The sequence below is a fragment of the Trifolium pratense genome, linkage group LG7 (genome assembly GCF_020283565.1).
Source record: "Trifolium pratense cultivar HEN17-A07 linkage group LG7, ARS_RC_1.1, whole genome shotgun sequence".
NCBI classification, from domain to species: domain Eukaryota; kingdom Viridiplantae; phylum Streptophyta; class Magnoliopsida; order Fabales; family Fabaceae; genus Trifolium; species Trifolium pratense.
Window position 1 is genome coordinate 2,671,507 of NC_060065.1, and position 20,255 is coordinate 2,691,761.

Below are 20,255 nucleotides of genomic sequence, written 5' to 3' on the forward strand. Positions count from 1 at the left end.
TTAACTAAATCTCACGTGTACACATCACTCATTTATTATTTTTTAATAATAGTACCTAACAAGTACTCAATCCTTCCAACCCAGCACATCTTAAAAAGTTCTAAATCGGTCCCACTAATAACTCTATATCTCATCAAAATACTACATCTTTATAAGTAGGTCCCACAAAAATATATTATAATAAGAAGAGAGAGGGTACCTATTTGAGAAGCAGTACCTATTAGGTACTCAATGAGTTTTGCTCCAATGATAGTACCTAATAAGTACCTATATAAGTACCTAATAGGTACCTATGGGCATAATAGCATTATACCAAGGAAACTTTTTATTTAAACAGGTAAGCAAAGATATATTAGATCAAGTTTACTTTTTGAAACTATTTTCTATTTTCTATTTTGATTTGGTAAGATTCGTGTTTTATTGTCAGGACTTGAACCCTGGACCTCCTGCTTTTAACCCTTAGCTCAACTGACTTAACCAGCAATTATTTGCATTTTTTAAAAAACAATGAAAATGTTTTCTTTTTTTTTTTACTCAAAAGACAATGAAAATGTTAAAAATATTGTATTTATTATTTAAAAAATTTGCTAAACTTCTATTACATTACATTATAATCAATCTCAAGTATAACATGAAAGAGTGAGTTAAGTGATGCATGATGTATAAATCATTAATAACATTATAACATACAAATTTTACACGTAAAATTTACCGTTAGATCGAAAATTTATATCATATAAATCACCTATAAAAATATTTAAAAAAATTAAAAATCATTTAATTGATGATTAAGACATTTTTCTCGATTAATTAATATTACCATCTCAATGTGCCATTAGTCACTCCATGAATGAATGATACTTCAGTTTGGTAGCCATGATTTTATTGGAGTGTTCTTGTTTCACTTTCAACAAGCCTCGACCTCTCCGTCCCCACTCCAATTCATCTTCAACATTTTCCTCTCTCATAATCAATGGAGGAGGCCATAGAATAAGAACAACCAAAAGGGTGCAATGTTTACGAAGCTGTGACCTTATAGATTTTCATCAAGACTTGATCCCTTATGAAGTGGCATGGTCTTTACAGAAAAACATTGTTAAAGAAAAGAAATCACAGATTCAAAATGAAGGAGATTGCAATGACACTCTTATTGTTTTACAACACCCTTCTGTTTTCACATTGGGTACTGCTAGTTCCAACAACAACCTTAATTTTGACATTAAAAATCCACCCTTTGATATTCATCGTACTGAACGTGGTGGAGAAGTTACATACCATGGTCCTGGCCAGGTAGCTATTTGTTTCAATTTTGTTTTTTTTGTTATTAATTTAATAAAATTGTTATCTTTGTTTCTTTGGGTTTTTGTTTTTTGGTTTGGAATTAAATTGTGAATGTGTTTTGGGTTTCAGTTAGTGATGTATCCAATTATGAACCTCCGGAAACATAAGATGGATCTTCATTGGTATCTAAGGACACTTGAAGAGGTTGTTATTCGTGTTCTGTCTTCAACCTTTTCAATTCAGGCTTCAAGGATGGAAGGTTTAACTGGTGTTTGGGTTGGTAAGTAACTCTCCAAACTCAATTACTAGTTGGTACTTAAGCAATTTTATATAATAGCAATTTAATCCCTTAAATTAAAACTAAGGATACAATTTAGTCCCTCGCAATTTGTTCATGATCCAATTCAATCTTTGACAAAAAATAATATTCAAACTAGTGTCTATGTTAATTTGACTCATTTGAAAAGATCATGGACTAATTTGGGTATTATTTAGAAACTTCCAGAATGACGGTGATCCACTATGATTTTTCAAAAGGGACAAAGTGTAGCTTCTGTGAAATCATGGTGGATCGCTGTGATTTTTGCGTATCCACCGTGATACCAAACATAGGCCGAATATGCAGTGTTTTCATTGATGCAGTTGATAAATTCACATCATTTTACTCATGATTGGGAACCTTTGTCATAATTGATAGTATATTAGTGTGCTGCAAGTAACCTATCAAGACTGTTAGAGCTTCTTCAATTTGTGCTTTGAGTTTGTCATGATTTAAAATGCTGAAACTTAACCAGTCCATAATCTTTATATTTTTCCTTATTCTTCGTTACATCTTATTTCAGGAAATGAGAAAGTGGCAGCTATAGGTATAAGAGTGGATCAATGGATTACCTATCATGGTTTAGCACTCAATGTCATGACGGATTTGAGTCCCTTTAAATGGATCGTCCCATGCGGAATACACGGCCGTCAAGTTGGGAGTATCAAAGGGTTGCTGAAAGAAGCACAATTATCATGTAATGATCATGAAACAGCTGATTTGTATCATTTGGATGGTGCCAGTCTTAGTCATATTACTCATAAGTCCTTAATTGAAGAGTTCTCAAAAGTGTTTCAGCTTAAGTACAATCATAAAATTATTTCTGTACCAATGCTGTGTGAAAGTGCACGAAAATAAGTTATCCTACCAAGAAACAGCAAACTTGAATTTTTGTAATGCACATAGACACATAGTTTATTTAGTATATGGCCAGATTAAAGACAATCTTGCAATCGAACACACTTGCTACTCTATCTTGTATTCTAGGATATCAATTGTTTGTGAATAATAGGCTATATTACTCTATTTTGCAATCAAACATACGGAATTTGAATAAAAAAAATTCAACTTTAATGATGAGAACACTGGTGAAGTTGAGGATGAAAATGATGTTGATGATCTTTCTGTGTTGGAAACTGCAAAGTTTGGTGATATTAACCTTCAAGGTGGTGGTTAGAACATATGAAATTCGAATCAAAATGTTTCAACTTAAATGATCAGAACAAAGAGTAGATGGAACAAAGCTCTTTTTAGAGAGATTTTTTGTTTGTTTGAGTACATAGATGATTATATTTAGATGGAGGACTCTCAAATGTATATGTGGTGCTTAGGGATGGCAACGGGCGCCCATGAGTGCGGGTTTGACACTTACCAAACTCACACCCGAAATCATCACCCAAACTCAAACCCAAAGGCTGTTCGGGTGGCAAAACAACACTCACGCCTACACCCATTGGGTTCGGGTTTTTTCCACCCAAACCTAAATCCTCAGCACATTTGAAAATAATTTGCAAATTTAAGAAATTAAATTCCAACATAGACTTTGAATTAAATTACAACTAAAATTAAGGTCTTCCAAGGAAATTCAAACATAGACTTTCAAGAAATTACAACATAGACTTTCAAGAAATTAAATTACAACTAAAATTTAAGGTCTTCCAAGGAAATTGAGGGAGACTATGGGGGTAATTAGGTAATTATAAAATATTTCGGGTGGGTATATGGGTTTCGGGCGGGTGTGGGTTTGACTGATACCAAACCCACACCCATATTATCGGGTGTCACCCGAACCCAAACCCAGTCAAATCGGGTTTCGCCCGTTGACTTGGGTTTGAATTCGGGTGGGTCTCTCGGGTTTGGGTTTTTTTGCCATCCCTAGGTGCTTGCGCTTGAAATTCTATATAGATGTTAACATATGATCATATTTGTATGGTAATATACTAGGATTCTAATTTCTATCAGGTTTTTAATGTTGTCTATCGCTTGTAACTATGGTTCAGAATTTGAATTAATATGCTTCTGTAGCTCGTTATATTTTGCAAAATTTTCTGATGGGAAAAACCATTTTGTTCCATGTGCTATTATGTACTACTTCATTTGGTGATATCAAATCAAAGAACAGATAATGCTGGCTTTGGTGAAAAGAAAAAATCCGACATCTTGGCTTTGTTGTGCAAATCAATAATTATGTTGCCTTGTGTGATTTTGGCCATAAACAAACAGGACATTCAAAAGAAACCCTAGGTTTTCTTGGTAAATGATGATACTGAAATTAAAACAGAAATGAATTACAGTGACACGGCTTTTATGAAAAGCCTGCATTGAAAGTTAATCACCTTACAAACATTATCTACTCCGAATATATACAACACTCTTCTTTGTTCCATACAAAAATCAGTAATTTTCTGCTACTGGCCTAGAAGGGAATAGCCTCAAAAGAAATGTCATCAATGACCAAAGGCACACAATTCCCAGTAACTGGAAGATCACCATCATCCCAAACAAAGTTCCACTACGTTCTAGCACTTCAGGTGACGCAGGCATCCCCTTCATAGAGTACATCAACCTCTGAGCAAAATTAGTTGCTCTTGTAAGCTGATACAGTCTGTATACCTGACAAATCAATTAAGAGTGTTACAAAACTACTAATTACTGGTAATAGCCAAGTTTTTGTTACTCATCAAGCAGCATTAAGATCTTAAATCAATTTGGAAAAAAATAGATAGACAAACCTCAAATATAATAGGGACTAGAGGCCAGCACGATGAACCACGCTTGTTCAAGTATCTCTCAAATGCAAATTGAACAACACAGCCAACTAAGAAGGGAGCTATAGCAACAACTGTGGCCACGCGGATCACTGACCAGGTTACGTACAAAAGAATGAGAGGAATAGAAATCTTCAAACCCATTGTGAGGACAGCAGAGGTTAAGTATCCTTTGAGTCCAGTGATGAGACCCCATCTTTTAGAGCTGTACTGCAAATATGGCCTCTGGACGCGATCAGCCACCTGTAAGAATGTTGCAAATCCTAAATAGAACAGTACCTCTGTAGAGAGTGAAGTCACAATATCTGCATATTATTGGCAACAGAAATGTGTATAAGATATGCTTCTCCCCCCCATTTTACAAGGTTCGTACGCAACAAAACCATGACATTTATGTAACTCCATTAAGACTTCTTCTGTGACAACATTTCATTTTACTTGTCCAAAATTCAGAATACATCAAACAAGTCCGTCATTAGAACACCATGCAAACAAAATTTTGCCAAAAACACTAAAAGTTATACAACAAACAAAGGTATCAATTTTAAGCCTCCAAATATGTTGGTGAGAATTTAACATAAATGTTAGTAAACTAACTACTTCCACAGGGGTCTTCATCTAAAACCCAATAAGCACTAGAAATACAGCAAAACCCAAGGTGGTGTGCAATACCACGAGCCATTCATAATTTCAAAGCACGGCTTTTATTCTACAAAGATAACAACAAATAATGCCAGTATCAGTACAAAACCAGAGGTTTGTATTAGAACTGATAAGATTTATGACTTAAAAGAAACGAATTTGTTTACTTGGAGTAATAGTCTTTGATGTATGCATATCATTCTGCGACTCTATCAAGCCAATAAATAACTTGGTAAGTATTAACATCAGCAAAAAAAACTTAACCTCAACAATGTACTACCATAGTGTAGACAATAAGAGCAGTAAAATCAGCATATAAACACAGTTTTACTTCCTACAACACAAACTATCATCAATATCATCCAAATTCAATTTTCAAGCGCAGGGCAAAAGAGTTGAAATTCAACAGCAGTAATAGAAAGCATAGAATTCTCTCACAAATACCTTTTAAAATCATATCATCAAAGAAAGCCTCAACAACATTGCTAATGAAGAACTGTGGCAGAATCAAAGACGATATGAATACAAGAGGACCCCAAACCCATAAATAAGATCTCTCCTCTTGTTTAAAGGGAGCAGATTCCAATTTTCCTTCTTCTACAGATTGGTGTGTCAAACCATAAAAAGAGACAGAACCTGATTTACCATGAAATGGTTCAACTTCCACCCCATTAACAACAACACTAGAACTTCCTGGTTCAACTTCCACCCCATTAACAACAACACTAGAACTTCCATTCGGTTTAACTTCCAATGCACCATTTACAGTGGAATCAGAAGCATGTATAACAGTCCTTTGAAATTTGTTGAATCCCAAAAATGAAGGTTCTTTAATCACCAATTTCAAGTCTGAAATAAATAAAAAAAAAAAAAAAACAATTTTTAAGTGTTATTTTTAAAAACCAAACATAGTATTGAAACGAGGAAGAAAAATGGTACATTTAGATGCATTTGTAAAGCCAAAATTGGGTCTCTGACATCTGAATTGAGACTGCAAAGAAGTGAATTGTTAGTGTGTGAGTGTATAGATTACGAAAAAGAATGGAGACAGTGAAATTCATTGTTGTATACTCACATGATGTTTGTAGGATAATTGAAGCGGTTGAGAAGAAAGAGTGGAACAAAAAGTTTGAAGTTCCATATGATGAGTTGAATGAATTTAGGGTTCAAGGATGGATATGATTCCTGCTCCTAAAACCCTGTCTTGTCTTGGCTTAAGTCACTACTCCTAACTAGTGTTTTGTTTTTTGTTTTTTTGTTTACCGAGATGAGGATCGAACCAGGACCTCTAACATACTATTATGTAAACCCCTTATCACGAGTCACGACTAAATTTTTGCTCATTTTATTTTGGGTCATGTTAACTTGTGTCTTAAGGGCACATGTTAAGCTACCTAAAAATAGAAATATAGCATTTAATGATACAAAAAATTTAATGCTTAAAAAATTGAATACATAACAATTTCAATAAAATTTTTCTACATTTATCTTCTTAACATGTGCCCTTAAGCGCACATGTTAACATTCTCCTTTTATTTTTCCCTTTTACACTGATTAGTCCATAATTTTAGTTTTTTTATTAAGTTAAAGTATATTTTAGATTTTTGAATTTAGTAAAAAAAAAATATATATTTTGAATATTTTATTTTTAAGAATATTATAAAATAATTTTTTTTTTATAAAAGGAGAGTTCAAAATTTTATTTTTCTTGTCTAAATTTTCGTTAATTTTATCTTGAGTGTATAGTATTTAAAATATTGTTAAAAAATATTAATTTTTGAGGAGTGACTTTTCATAATATTCTAAATATATTTTAAAAAAAATTAAAGAATTTAAAATTTGAATGATATTTAAATATGTTTGGTTTAATTTTTTTTTTAAAAGAAGCCAAATGGTGTGACAACAATAAAAAAAAGTTTTAAAATAAAAATGAAGCTCAAAAACTTAGCTTAGACAAGTACAAATAGTTAGATTAGTCTACCAAGACGAGTCCACAATTCTCCAAAAAAAAAAAAAAACCGCACCCAGAGAAAAATGGAAAATATTTTCCCGTGATTACAACCCCAACATACCAAAGAACTTGAAGTAGTAATTTCTCATCTTAGCAAGCTGTCCTTTGTTTCAATCCTTTTGTAAAAGAATCTCCAAGCTAAAAGAGAGACTTTTGAAGGTACCATTTTATTCTAAGGATGGCAAAAACTGACGAACCCGCCTCGCCACCAACCCGATAGAAAAACGGTGTGGGGCAATGCAGGTCAACTAGAGGTAGTGAGTTGAATATCTCACCCCTTCCATTTTATGGCGGGCCGGCGAATTGGTGGGCTACCCCGCCTAATTTTGAATAAAATTTAAAAATTTAATGAGTCAAATATCTCTATTTTATGAGTCAAATATTAGAGAAATTTTAAAAATTTATTTGTAATTTATACATAATAAGAGGTGAAAAAATTTAATTATATGCATCCTACTTTATGAAGGGGTACAAAAAATAGCGGGCTAGACGGGCCGACCCAACAAGCCTAACCTATTTTGCCATCCTACTTTATTCCAAATATTCGTTCGTATTCTTAAAGATAAAAGTTTCACATGCATTTCTTGAGCTAAAACCTGATAAACTCCTTTGATTGAATAACCAGCATATGATTTGGTTTTATATGCATCTATCGCCAATATTGTCATGTAAAACAATGTTATTCAGGAGTAGAACTTAGTGTATGTTTGGTTTCAATTCTGGAGCAGCCAGAATTGATTCTGGACTTGTAGAATGAATTCTGACTTATTTGGTTCCTCAAAACTAGAATTGATTCTGCCTCCAGAATGGATTCTACTTGAAGCTAGAAATTGTAGCTTCTCATTCTAGAATTGATTTTTACACTCAAATTATTTGTTCAACTCACTTTTGTATGAATATATCCAAACATAAATCAATTCTATCAAACTCAATTCTATCAAAATCAATTCTGTCCACCGCAGAACCAAACACATACATAAAGATCATTCCAAAAAAAAGTTGAACATAAGGAAAATGGATTAGATGCATTCATTTTTTTTATGCAGTCGCACAGTCATGTTAATAATTTTAAAATATTGTACTTAAATTAAGATTGTTCAATTTTAATCAGACGATTACCAACGTCTAACGGCACAACTGAAGATACTTTATTACCGAGCGCAATCACGGCTCGTATGTAAGACAATGAGTCTTCAGTCTTCACCTTTTACCAAATTAAGTCGTTGCAAATATGCAGCACGTACTCTATTATTAGTGCAACCCTACCTACTTCTGAAGATGAAGAGCACAGTCCACACAAAACTTCGAAATGATATAGTATGACATTTGGTCTTACTAGCGCGTATATATTCTTCTATTTATAATAATGCATTCCTACCCTACCGTCCAAAAAGTAATAAGCTGTAATTGCAATTAAAAAGAAGAGAAAAAAAAAAGTCAGAAAAAGGAATTAGTGACGACTTTTGCCTATTAGTACAAAATAAAAAGCATTTGAGAGAATTTCAATTTGGTAGGTTATAGAGAGGTTAATCAGACTTATTTGAGTTAAAAGTTACTCCCTCTAGTTCTATATATATATATATATAGAAAAAATGTCGACTTTTTAAATAAATTGTAGAATTGATGTATTTAGACTATAATATTGTCTAGATACGTTGATTTTACAATAAATCTAAAAACCAAACATTTTCTTATATATAAGACTAGATGGGTAAATAAATTAAGGTGTAAAAAATTCAGGTTCATACTTGATACATGTGAACTAGAAAATATTAACATATATATCATGAAAGTCTGAATGTAATTAAGTTAAGAGCATTTCTCAACAATGCAAATTCGTAGTAACAACGATCTGGACGGAAAGAAACGTGGTGCTCACATTTTACACGACTTTTTTTTTATTTCTCTTATAATGGTCTTTCAACTTTTCAATATTCATCACCCATTAAAAGTCTATAAATAAATACATATGACCCCCAAATATATCATAACAATCATTACTCATTCCCCCTTCCTCCAATACAAATTGTTGTCAAGTTCAGTTTCTTCTTCCATTCTAAACTGTGATCATAATCACTTCCAAACATGGCTTCAACATCACTTACCTTAATATCTTCTACTTTCTTTCAAACAGAATTTCCAACAAAGAGAACAACCATTTGCTGCTCCATTTCCAAATGTCCTTTTACTCCAAATTCAGTTACACCATTAAAAGTCTCGGTGTCCGACAAAAACATGACACAATCCCCGATACCCCTTACTTCAATAACAACTTTAGTGTCAGACACAGACACGACACCATCCTCATCCTCTGCTCCACAACAACCATCACCCCAACCACCGAAAAAACTTCCAATGCGAAGAATCCCCGGTGATTACGGCCTCCCTTTCATAGGACCCTTCCAAGATCGTCTCGATTATTTCTACAGCGAAGGTGGCCGTGACACATTTTTTCGAACCAAAATGAACAAATACAATTCAACCATTTTTCGCGCAAATATGCCACCAGGCCCTTTCATTTCATCAAACCCAAATGTCATTGTTTTACTTGACGGAAAATCCTTTCCTATTCTCTTTGACAACTCCAAAGTCGAAAAACGTGACATCTTTACCGGAACTTTCATGCCGTCAACTGAACTCACCGGAGGTCACAGAATTCTCTCTTACCTCGATCCAACTGAACCAAAACACGAACAACTCAAAAGCCTCATCTTCTTCCTCCTCAAAACTCGAAGCAGTCACTTCATCCCTGAGTTTCAGTCATCTTACACAAACCTCTTCGATACATTAGAAAAAGAGCTTGCTAAAACGGGAAAGGCAACTTTCAGTGACGCAAACGATCAAGCAGCATTTAACTACCTTGCAAAAGCATTTTTCGGAACTGACCCTACCGAAACAAATCTTAAAATGGATGCTCCAAAAATAGTATCTAAATGGACTCTGATGCAGCTAAGTCCAATTCTTTCGTTAGGCCTTCCAAAATATATTCAAGAACCACTTTTTCACACTTTTCGTCTTCCACCAATTCTGGTGAAAAAAGATTATCAGAGACTCTATGATTTTTTCTACGAGTCATCTACTGGACCGGTTTTAGATGAAGCAGTTAGACTCGGAGTTTCTAAAGAAGAAGCAGTTCATAATTTGTTATTCACAACATGTTTTAATTCGTTTGGCGGGATGAAGATTTTTTTCCCGAATTTGTTGAAGTGGATTGGAAGAGGCGGTGTTAATATACACCGTAGATTAGCAGAAGAGATTCGTTATGTCATTAAATCGAATGATGGGAAAGTGTCTATGGCTGCGATGGAACAAATGCCGTTGATGAAATCAGTGGTTTATGAAGCTCTTAGAATTGAACCACCAGTGCCATTACAATATGGTAAAGCAAAACATGATTTTGTTATTGAAAATCATGAGAATTCATTTCAAGTGAAAGAAGGTGAAATGTTGTTCGGGTTTCAACCTTTTGCGACGAAAGATCCTAAGATATTTGATAAAGCTGATGAGTTTGTTGGAGAGAGGTTTATGGGTGAAGGAGAGAAATTGTTGAAACATGTGTTTTGGTCGAATGGCCGTGAGACGGAAGAACCAACGGTTGGTAATAAGCAATGTCCTGGTAAGGATTTTGTCGTGTTGTTTTCGAGGCTTTTGGTGGTGGAGTTGTTTCTTCGTTATGATACTTTTAGTATTCAAGTTGGGAAGTCTCCAACAGGATCTGCTGTTACTTTTACCTCTCTCAAGAGAGCAACTTTTTAGTTTGATTTACTCATGCTGATAATCATAGCTTCATAGTTCATATATACAATACATTTGTTTAGGATTTTGATTAATTAAGTGCATGTATTATGATGCATATGTGCATCTTAATTGGAAATTTGTTCATCCACAAATAGGCTAAGATTAAGATAATTTAATTTCTTTTTTTGGTTTGTTTATGATGACTGTTTTTTTGCTTGTATTGTATGTACTGCATGAGGAATGTGACAAGTTTTATCTATGATGTCAAATTTTTGTTTCTTTTGGAATGATTCTACTTAATTTAATCACCACATATACTATGATGGATATTGGTTAATGCATCAATTAAAAGGGTATCTGATAGATAGAAATTAATTTAGCTAGACGTAAGAATCACAAATTCACGATATATTATAATGGAGAGAATCCACAACAGATGATAATTGCCATTTATAGAGAGACACGTTATTGGCATGGTTACCAAAAATTGTATAAAAATTGGAAAGGAAGATAGATGGGATGGATTATTCCAATAACACGATTTGATTATGAAGTTTGAACACATTTGAATGGTCCAGCCTTGTCCAAAATTAAGTTGAATGGAGAGGGATGAGTAAGGAAAAAGGAATATCTTGATTAGGACAGACATGGTCTTATAACTTGGGCCAAGCAATGGGATATCATGATAATATCAAGGGTCTTGCTAATGTGTGCCCTAAGAGCATATGTTAAAAAATTCAAAAGTATAATTATTACATTAAAAAATATAATAATTTGACTTTTGAAAAATTGAATGCACAACTTTTGAGAAGAATATTTTTATATTAAGTTGTTTATCATGTGCTCTTAGGACACATATTAGCATTCGCCTAAATAAGCTCTTAGCCAAACTCAAATGTGGTTTTGACTCCAAGTATTTGTGATCGTGTGATTTTAACCTCCTCTTTGGGCGGATTCCTCCTTTCGCTCCTCAGCCTACAAGGTATTAGCAGCCGTTTCCAGCTGTCATCCCCATCCCAAAGGGTAGGTTCTTACGCGTTACTCACCCGTCTACCACTGGAAACACTACTTCCCGTCCGACTTGCATGTGTAAAGCATGCCACCAACGTCAGTTTTTTATCAATCAATATTTGTCACTCTTAATTTTTTCCCCTTGCAATTTACAAGTCTCTCTGGACAATTTCTCCCAATTTAAATGATGTGGCACTCGATTGTTATTTTCATGTTGCCTTTCCTTTAAATTTAAACATAAAAGGAGGGCATAGATGAAACCATATAATTCAAACTTCGAAATTAACAGGACCGAAATTGCTCCAAAAAAGTGCAGGTCTAAAATCATATAATCTCTATTGTTGGAAAACCAAAAGTGAAATTAAGCTTAATTTTTAAAGCTACAAGTTCTAAAAATTCAAACATTGTTTAATGTTATATTATCATAAAAGCTATAATATAGTGAGATAAGCTTGTTTACCAAATATCTCATTCAATCAAACAAGCTTATAAGCAATTACAATAAACTACAAACTAGCTTCTCGACCATATGAAACAGATCCATGATCAAATGACTTACTGGGGAAACTATTTGACGAAGGAGAGCTTTGCTCACTAAACCATATGTGTGGATCTTGCACCGAAACGGGTGAGTTACTATTGAGCCTATCAACTGACTTAAAAGAAACAGGCACAGTCTCCAGCTTAAGATGACATTTACCCTTAGGCTCAACATCCTTCAATGTAGTGTTGCTGCTCAATGGTTTCTCATTTTCACTAGAAGAAGAAGAAGAACAAGAAGAGAAGTGATCTATAATAGAACTGTTTTCTCCAAAAGAGTCCCACTTATTCAAACTTAGCTGCTCTAACTCAGTTGCCACTTCTGTCATACAAGGTCTCATATCCCTGTGAAATGCAAGACATCTGAATGCCAACTCAGCTACCTTGTGTATGGAAGAAAGTGTCCACCCATCATTGGTTGCTTCGGGCTCAAGAAACACAATTGGGTCTATAATATCTTTTAAAAGCCCTTTTCTGATCCTATCAACAGCAAGAGAAGCCAAATTCACTTCATTATGAGGACGAGAAAAATCAACTACTTTTAGTCCTGTTATGATCTCAACGAGAACAACTCCAAAGCTATATACATCACTTTTATCAGAAAGGTGAAAGTCTTGATGGTATTGTGGGTCAACATAGCCAGGTGTTCCTTGTGGGGCAGTTGAAACATGAGAAACATGAGATATTTCAGTTATTCCAAGTCTAGAAAGCCCAAAATCTGCTACTTTGGATCCAAAATTTTGGTCCAAAAGTATGTTGCTTGATTTGATATCTCTATGGTAAATAGGTGGATTAATTGCTGAATGAAGATGAGCTATTGCTTGTGCTGTTTCTGTTGCAATTTTGACTCTAAAAGGCCATGAAAGTCCACTCCCTTTCTCTCTTTGTAAATGCTGATTTAGTGTTCCGTTGGGCATGAACTCATACACTAATATTTGCTCTCCATATTCAATTGAACAGCCCAACAAGCGCACTAAATTGGGGTGCCTAACAGAGGAAATGAGTTTGATCTCATTCATGACTTGTTCAATGCTTTCATTGTCTCTGTGTTTTATTCTTTTGATGGCGACATATTCATCATTGTAAAGTTTTCCTGAATAAACTGTACCATATGCTCCTGTTCCCAATCTTTGTTTCTCTGAAAAATTATTTGTAGCTTTTTCTATGTCTTTGTAGGGATAGATAGGAACACTGTAATTGTTAGTAGTTTCAGTGAAGCGTCTTTTTGTGCTCTTTGTGACTCTCAATTTGGTGCGTCGGCGAAAGTAACAGCATATTGAACCCAGAGCAACCATCAGTGATACACCAAAAATAAATCCTACGAAACAATATGCAACTAGTTAGCATGACAGTCAACAATATTGCAAATTGATTTGATATTTGTTCAATGAGTAACTATTGTGTGGTTGATCGATGTATATAATTTTTAAGATAATCTCAAATGGTTTTCAAAGCATGAAATAGGTACATACCTCCAATTAAGATAATGAGTCTTGCATGTCCTCCACATCTTCCGGACATGTACTTTGCTGGGTTGCATGTTGATGAGGCTGTATGTTTACAAGTCAAATGATAAAATTAGTATAATTCAGAAGCATTAAAAAGACTAGAATTAAGTTGGGTCCAGTGAAACACTAGCAAGATACTGGAGAGATCCTTAAGAATATCTCCTTCTCTCTTCTTAAATTCATTTTTCATTCTTAAGCAAAAAACAAACTTCCTTATATAAGGAACCATCCTAACATGTGGAAGCCATTTGTACATGCTCCAATGATAACAACCAACAAATGCTGATTTGAAAACTTGAGAACTCAACAAGCAACTTCCATTAGAGTTCTCTTATAAAAAGTAATTAGCCATTTTTTCTCTCTTAAAAAACCATCTTCTCCTCTCAATTCTCATCTCAACAAAACAAACTATCTAATTCAACCGTTCAGGGGTATTTGTTGTAAATACTATTGTTTTTTTGAAGAAACTAAAATGGGATATATTAACACAAACAGCCTCCCCAGCACAAGGCGTACCGAGGTAGACTACAAAAGTTTACAATAGAGTTAAAGAGATGCAATCACAATCAAATCAAACAAAGCCCAAACACAACAATGGACTAGACAACCAGCTATGGTAGTTTGAAGCTAACGTGATACTCGTCGTCTTCAACCACCTAAAAGAGAAAAGTTTGATCTTATCCAATAAAAGATGAGGTGTGCCTGTTGAGCCTTTGAACAAACGATGATTTCTCTCTGTCCATATCACCCAAGCACAAACGAGCCAAAGAAGCTGCAGAAAGGACCGCCGCGCACGAGATACACCTGCAGAAGCTGTAAACTGGGCAAAATGATCACACAAAGTAGAAGAATCCACCGGAGAAATGTCAACCCATTCGCGAACTAAGTCCCAAAGAGATCCAGCGAAGCTACATGAGAGAAATAAATGATGGGCCGACTCAGCCACTCCACAACCAAAAACACAAGTATCAGCTGTAGAAGACAAAACACCACGATTGACCAGGTTGGCTATCGTGGGCAATCTATCCCGCAATAAACGCCAAGCAAAGATGGACACCTTCAACGGAACCTGAGGGTGCCATATAAGGTTCTCCGCAGCATGCAAAGTAACTGAAGCCTGAGACGTCAGAATCTGATAAGCTCCTCTGACAGTATAACCTGTGTCTGGATCTGGGCGCCACTGCCACCTATCCAAAGTCTGATCCTGCAAAGAAATGTCAAGAAGTAAAGACTGACACTCCCCCAACATCTCCTCCTCCCACGCCCTCAACTGCCTCCTCCACTCCCACGCCTCTCCACCTATCCCCCAACCTAAAGCAAACATCTCTGCGACCGAATGAGATTTGGTCTCTGCCAACGCAAAAAGGCGCCCAAACCGCTCCCTCAACGAGATCCCATCCAACCAGGGATCGGTCCAAAACAGAGTATCAGAACCGTCCCCCACCCTCCTCAAAACATGCTCCCCAAACCAACTACCTCCTGACTCACCCACACCCTCCCTAATACGAGCTAACTCCCTCCACCACACCGAACCTCTCTGACCACCCTCCCGAAGTCTACCGCCCTCAACCCCATACCGAGCTACCAAAACTCTATACCACAAACCCACTCTGTCCACCAACAACCTCCAACACCACTTACCCAACAACGCTAGGTTGAACTCCCTCAACTGTCTAACCCCCAAACCTCCAAACTCCTTACGCAAACAAATGGATTTCGATTTTCCTAGAATCCTCACACCCCCAAAAAAATTTAATGAAAAGAGATTCAATAGAGGAAATGATACCTGAGGGAACTTTGAAGAAAGAAAGAGCGTAGACAGGTAAAGATGTCAAAACAGACTTTAACAGAACCAGACGACCACCAAACGACAAGAAGCGACTTTTCCACCCAGACAATCTATTCTTTATGCGAGACAACACCGGTTACCAAAACACCAAGCGCCGCGGATCACCCCCAATCTGAAGACCCAAGTAAAGAAAAGGAATTTTTCCCACTTTGCAACACAGAGCAGACGCAGCTTCGTCAAACCAGGACTCAAGAATATTAACGCCAACCAACATGCTCTTATTAAAATTCACCTTCAAGCCCGACATAGACTCAAAAAGCACTAAAACAGCCCGAAGAGCCCGAACATTCGCCCAACTTTTAACCCACATCAATAGAGTATCATCAGCAAACTGAAGATGCGACACCATAATCGATTTTTGTCCACCAATAATGTACCCTGTAAACAAATTACGCGCTACCATAGCTTCCATAAGCACATTAAGACCCTCAGCCGCCAGAAGAAAAAGGAAAGGTGAAAGCGGATCACCCTGCCGAAGCCCTCGCCTAAGAGGAAATTCATCAGTCGGACTACCGTTAACTAACACAGAAGCTGTAGCCGTGCAAACACACTCTTTAATCCACTTCCTCCACAAAGTTGGGAACGACATTCTCCCCATAACGTCATCAAGATACCCCAGTCCACCGAATCATACGCTTTCTCAAAATCTACCTTGAACAACATAAGATCCTTTTTAGACTTACGCACCTCATCCACTATCTCATTAGCAATTAGAATACCATCAAGGATTTGTCTGTTCTTCACGAAAGCAGTCTGGGCCTCGGAAATTACACTGCCCATCACTTGACGCAACCTATTAGCTAAAACCTTCACCAGAATTTTATAAAGGCTTCCCACAAGCGAAATAGGCCGAAAGTCGTTCAACCGTTGGGGACTATCCGTTTTGGGGATCAGAGCAATGAAAGTGGAATTGATACCTTTAGTCAACCTGCCATTCCGATGAAAGTCAAGAAGGAAACGCATAACGTCGCCCCGCAATTCGGCCCAGAAATCTTTTATAAAACCGAAATTAATGCTGTCGGGGTCCGGGCTTTTATAACTATCACAATCCCACACAACTTGTTTCACCTCAACCTCCGTAAAAGGTTTGATTAAGCCACCAATCTCCACCTGGCTCAACCGCTTAAACTGAAGGTCGTCAACCCCAGGTCTCTCCACATTAGGAGCCTTAAAGTGAGACTCGAAATGCGAAAACACCGCCTGTCTAATAGGAATCACGCCTTCTAGCGTAACACCATCGACCTGAATAACGGACAAAGCATTCCTTCGGCGGCGGCTTGCCAAAACCGAATGAAAGTACTTAGAATTAGCATCCCCTTCCTTGAGCCACAACGACCGAAATACTATTGTTATCTGGGCCGGAATATTATTATTGTTATAAACCCCGTTAGTAATACTGAAACCCTAACTCATTTATTCATTTATCTAATAGAAATGTGTTGAAGTGAAACTACCCACCAGTTGGGAAACTCCCTTATCTCTTGTGTATTCAAAAGGAAACTAGTTGTTTCAGAAATTACATATAAATACATATTTAACTTTTTCAAAAGAAAATAATTATAAAAAAAATACATATTTAATAATTTATTTATACATATATCATGAACTTGGTAATCCAATTTTATTTTATTTTTATTTTCATCAACGGTATTCGGTCTACAGGACCATCTAATCTAATTCGGGAGTCGATTCGTGATTTCAGTCTCTCTCAAATGCAGTTGGGAGATCAAATTGTGATCCTCCCTTTATTCGTGAAATAAATAAACTAACAAAGTCCGTTTAAAATTTGTCCCTCATAAAAATTGAACTTAAACAGTCTAGAAAATTTCATTAATTATTTAAACTTTTTTGTTAAATAAGTACTGTTGTCCCGTGATAAAATAAAATAGAAAATAATATAAACTCCCTATTGAGCGGAATATCTTAACTCTTAAGATTAGGTGAAACGTCCCCATCTTGCGGGTAATTTCACTCTTAGACAAAAAAGGAAAAAGCGTAATAAAAGGAAAAGTCCATAATTATGAAAAGAAAATTTGACTAATTGGTTAATTGATTAGTATAGTTGACTTAAATTCCCTGTAATCATGCTGATTTTAGGTAGGTCTCTATCTTTTTCCCTCGTCACTTTCTTTGTTTCTGCCGTGTCCTACTTGCCTCCTTTTTATTACTATACCATTCTTTTAACGGATACACGAGGTGCTTTCATGATTGATACTCCCTCCAACCAAAATAAATATACAGTTACAGTATTTATAATTATATAACTGTAAAAATTATAATATTTCTATCCATTCATGTTATGTTTGAGCTCACAAAACAATAAAATATTTTCATTAAAAAATACAACAAATAATATTTTAAGAAAATCAATAACTAATGGAGTAAAAGAGGGAACAGAGAGCTTACTTTTCCGGCAGCCATTTCCGGCCAAAAATCCATCGCCGGCGAATCCTTCATTACAACGACACCGAAATCCAGGCTTTCCATCAATCGGTGACTCGATTTGAGTACAATTAGCATGATCAGAACAAAGACACCGATCTCCTTGAAGCCACCATCCAAGCTCAATCGTAGCTATATCCAAAGAAACCGCCGAATCTGAACGGTTTCTCAATCTTTCCAATGAAATCGACGACGTAAAGTACTTACACCCGTTCTGCTCCAATTTTGTCTCATTCACGAAACCTCTTGTATTATTTTCAATGTAACAACTCAATTTCAATCCCCCGCTAACGCTGCTGCCGCCGCCGCCAGAGACGTTGTTGTTGTTGTGGCAACCGTCAGATTCAGATTTGGATAGACTAGGAAGCAGAGGCTCGGGTATCGTACAAGGCGATTGATTTTCCGTACAATTCTGTAACATAATCACGTTTCCCGAAGTAGGTGCGTATTTGTGACTGAAGAGTTGATGAAAGGTTTCAAATCGACGATTACATTGCGATTCGATTTTAAGTATTATACTGTTTGAGTCTACCGATTGAACTGGAAATTCTCCGATGAAGATTTCGCCGTGGACGGTGCAGTTTAGACGAATTTCGCAACCGGAAGAGAATCCGAATGGGTAAGGGAAGGGTTTTGATGAACCACATGATTGCTGGCACGGACGATAATTAACTTGACATTTGATTATTGGAAGAAAGATTAGCGATAATAAAAGGATTAGAAGCGAGTGTTTTGTGATCATCGCAGAGATTTATCTTTTTCTCATGATCAGAAACAAAGAGAAAAGAAGTTAAGAGAGTATTAGTGGAAGATTAGAAACAGAAAAAATAATGCATGTGACGTGATGAGAGAGAAATACTTACGTGTGGATGAAAGAAACTAAATCCGTTAAGAAATCTGATTGAAGGATTGGGATTGGGAGTATATGATTTGTTTCCACGCCTACCATGTTTTGTTTGTTTTCACACTCATTAAAGAGAATAGTTTCATGAGAATGACTAAAAATTAAATAATAAATACTACTAATGACAGAGAATTGAAAAAGTGAGCAGATAATAATGGCATGAAATATTGTATTAATAAACCGTTTACAATTGACCATTGAGCAAGTAATGTACTATATCTCCCGTGTCTACTATAAATCATACTCAATATCGAGAGTGGATTCACCTATTTGGGATTGATCTAATATTGTTGGTTTGGATCCTTAGGCTATGTTTGGATTGATGGTACATAACGGAATGGAGCGGAATGGAATAAGATGGAATGGAGCGGAGCGGGATGGAATGGAGCATAAAATGTATTCCATTGTTTGGACATTTTGTATTCCATCCCATACACCCCAAATTGGAGGGGAAGAAAAATAAGAGAAAATGATGGAATGGGATGGAATCCATACCATCACATACCACTCCATTCCATTCATTTTTAAAGAATCCAAACAATGGAACTTCACTTCATACCACCACATACCACTCCATTCCATCTCATACCACCAATCCAAACAAAGCCTTAGAGTATGATTTTCTCAAAATCTCAGGTTCGATTCTTCCTAGTATTAATTTGGATGGGCTAAGTCCATACAGAACCGAAAAAAACTCTGACTTTAAACGGGGCTCACACAAGTGAGCTGTGAGATTGGTTCCCTTGAATTAGTCGGTCCTAAGATGAGATACCAAGTTTTTTTTAAAAAAAAATAGAGAGTGGATTCTCTCGTGTTAATTTAGAATATTTTTTTTTAAAACTATTGATTTGGATGAGATGGGTAGGATATTTTTCGATTTAACTAGATGTGTGAGTTTGAATTTAACTCTAAATATGCAGTCTAGTTAAAACTTTAAGGGCCCGTTTGGTGCGCAGGATAGGATAGTGATAGGATAGGATATAAAACAGGATAATGATAGGATAGGATATCAGCAGGATAACAGTTATCCTCAGTTATCATATCTTGTGTTTGGCGCACACAGGATAACAAACATGATAACTATTATATCATGTTTTTAATACATACTTGCTCATAATAATATGATAAGATATATAAAATATTTAAATGACAAAATTACCCTTGTAAATCAATTGTTATTTTTTAAAAATTATTTTGTAATACTTTGAATTTTTTAAATAAAAAATATAAATAAGTAATCAA

At 35.7% G+C, this 20,255-nt stretch overlaps 4 protein-coding genes across 5 annotated transcripts; 2 read left to right on the forward strand and 2 right to left on the reverse strand.

Moving 5' to 3' along the window:
* Window positions 1-841: 841 nt before the first annotated feature.
* On the forward strand, window positions 842-2,921 carry LOC123893604 (octanoyltransferase LIP2p, chloroplastic-like). The gene is made up of 3 exons (XM_045943365.1): window positions 842-1,290; window positions 1,411-1,561; window positions 2,124-2,921. The coding sequence occupies exons 1-3, from the start codon at window positions 877-879 to the stop codon at window positions 2,456-2,458; spliced, it is 900 nt and encodes a 299-aa protein (XP_045799321.1). The 5' UTR covers window positions 842-876; the 3' UTR covers window positions 2,459-2,921.
* A 924-nt stretch (window positions 2,922-3,845) lies between these two features.
* On the reverse strand, window positions 3,846-6,252 carry LOC123893605. 2 transcript variants are annotated; one of them, XM_045943368.1, is made up of 6 exons: window positions 6,086-6,252; window positions 5,950-6,001; window positions 5,720-5,859; window positions 5,455-5,677; window positions 4,333-4,673; window positions 3,846-4,213 (listed from the first exon to the last, which is right to left on the reverse strand). In XM_045943368.1, exons 1-6 carry the CDS (start codon window positions 6,149-6,151, stop codon window positions 3,995-3,997), a joined length of 1,041 nt encoding a protein of 346 aa, XP_045799324.1. In that variant the 5' UTR covers window positions 6,152-6,252; the 3' UTR covers window positions 3,846-3,994. The 2 variants fall into 2 exon arrangements, with proteins under 2 accessions (XP_045799324.1, XP_045799323.1); XM_045943367.1 differs by having other exon boundaries at window positions 5,455-5,859.
* Window positions 6,253-8,902: 2,650 nt separating this feature from the next.
* LOC123893606 (allene oxide synthase-like) lies at window positions 8,903-11,062 on the forward strand. The gene has a single exon (XM_045943369.1). The coding sequence runs from the start codon at window positions 9,107-9,109 to the stop codon at window positions 10,775-10,777; it is 1,671 nt and encodes a 556-aa protein (XP_045799325.1). The 5' UTR covers window positions 8,903-9,106; the 3' UTR covers window positions 10,778-11,062.
* A 1,064-nt stretch (window positions 11,063-12,126) lies between these two features.
* LOC123893607 (wall-associated receptor kinase-like 14) lies at window positions 12,127-19,265 on the reverse strand. The gene is made up of 3 exons (XM_045943370.1): window positions 18,074-19,265; window positions 13,783-13,860; window positions 12,127-13,628 (listed from the first exon to the last, which is right to left on the reverse strand). Exons 1-3 carry the CDS (start codon window positions 18,849-18,851, stop codon window positions 12,277-12,279), a joined length of 2,208 nt encoding a protein of 735 aa, XP_045799326.1. The 5' UTR covers window positions 18,852-19,265; the 3' UTR covers window positions 12,127-12,276.
* Between the last annotated feature and the right edge of the window lie 990 nt (window positions 19,266-20,255).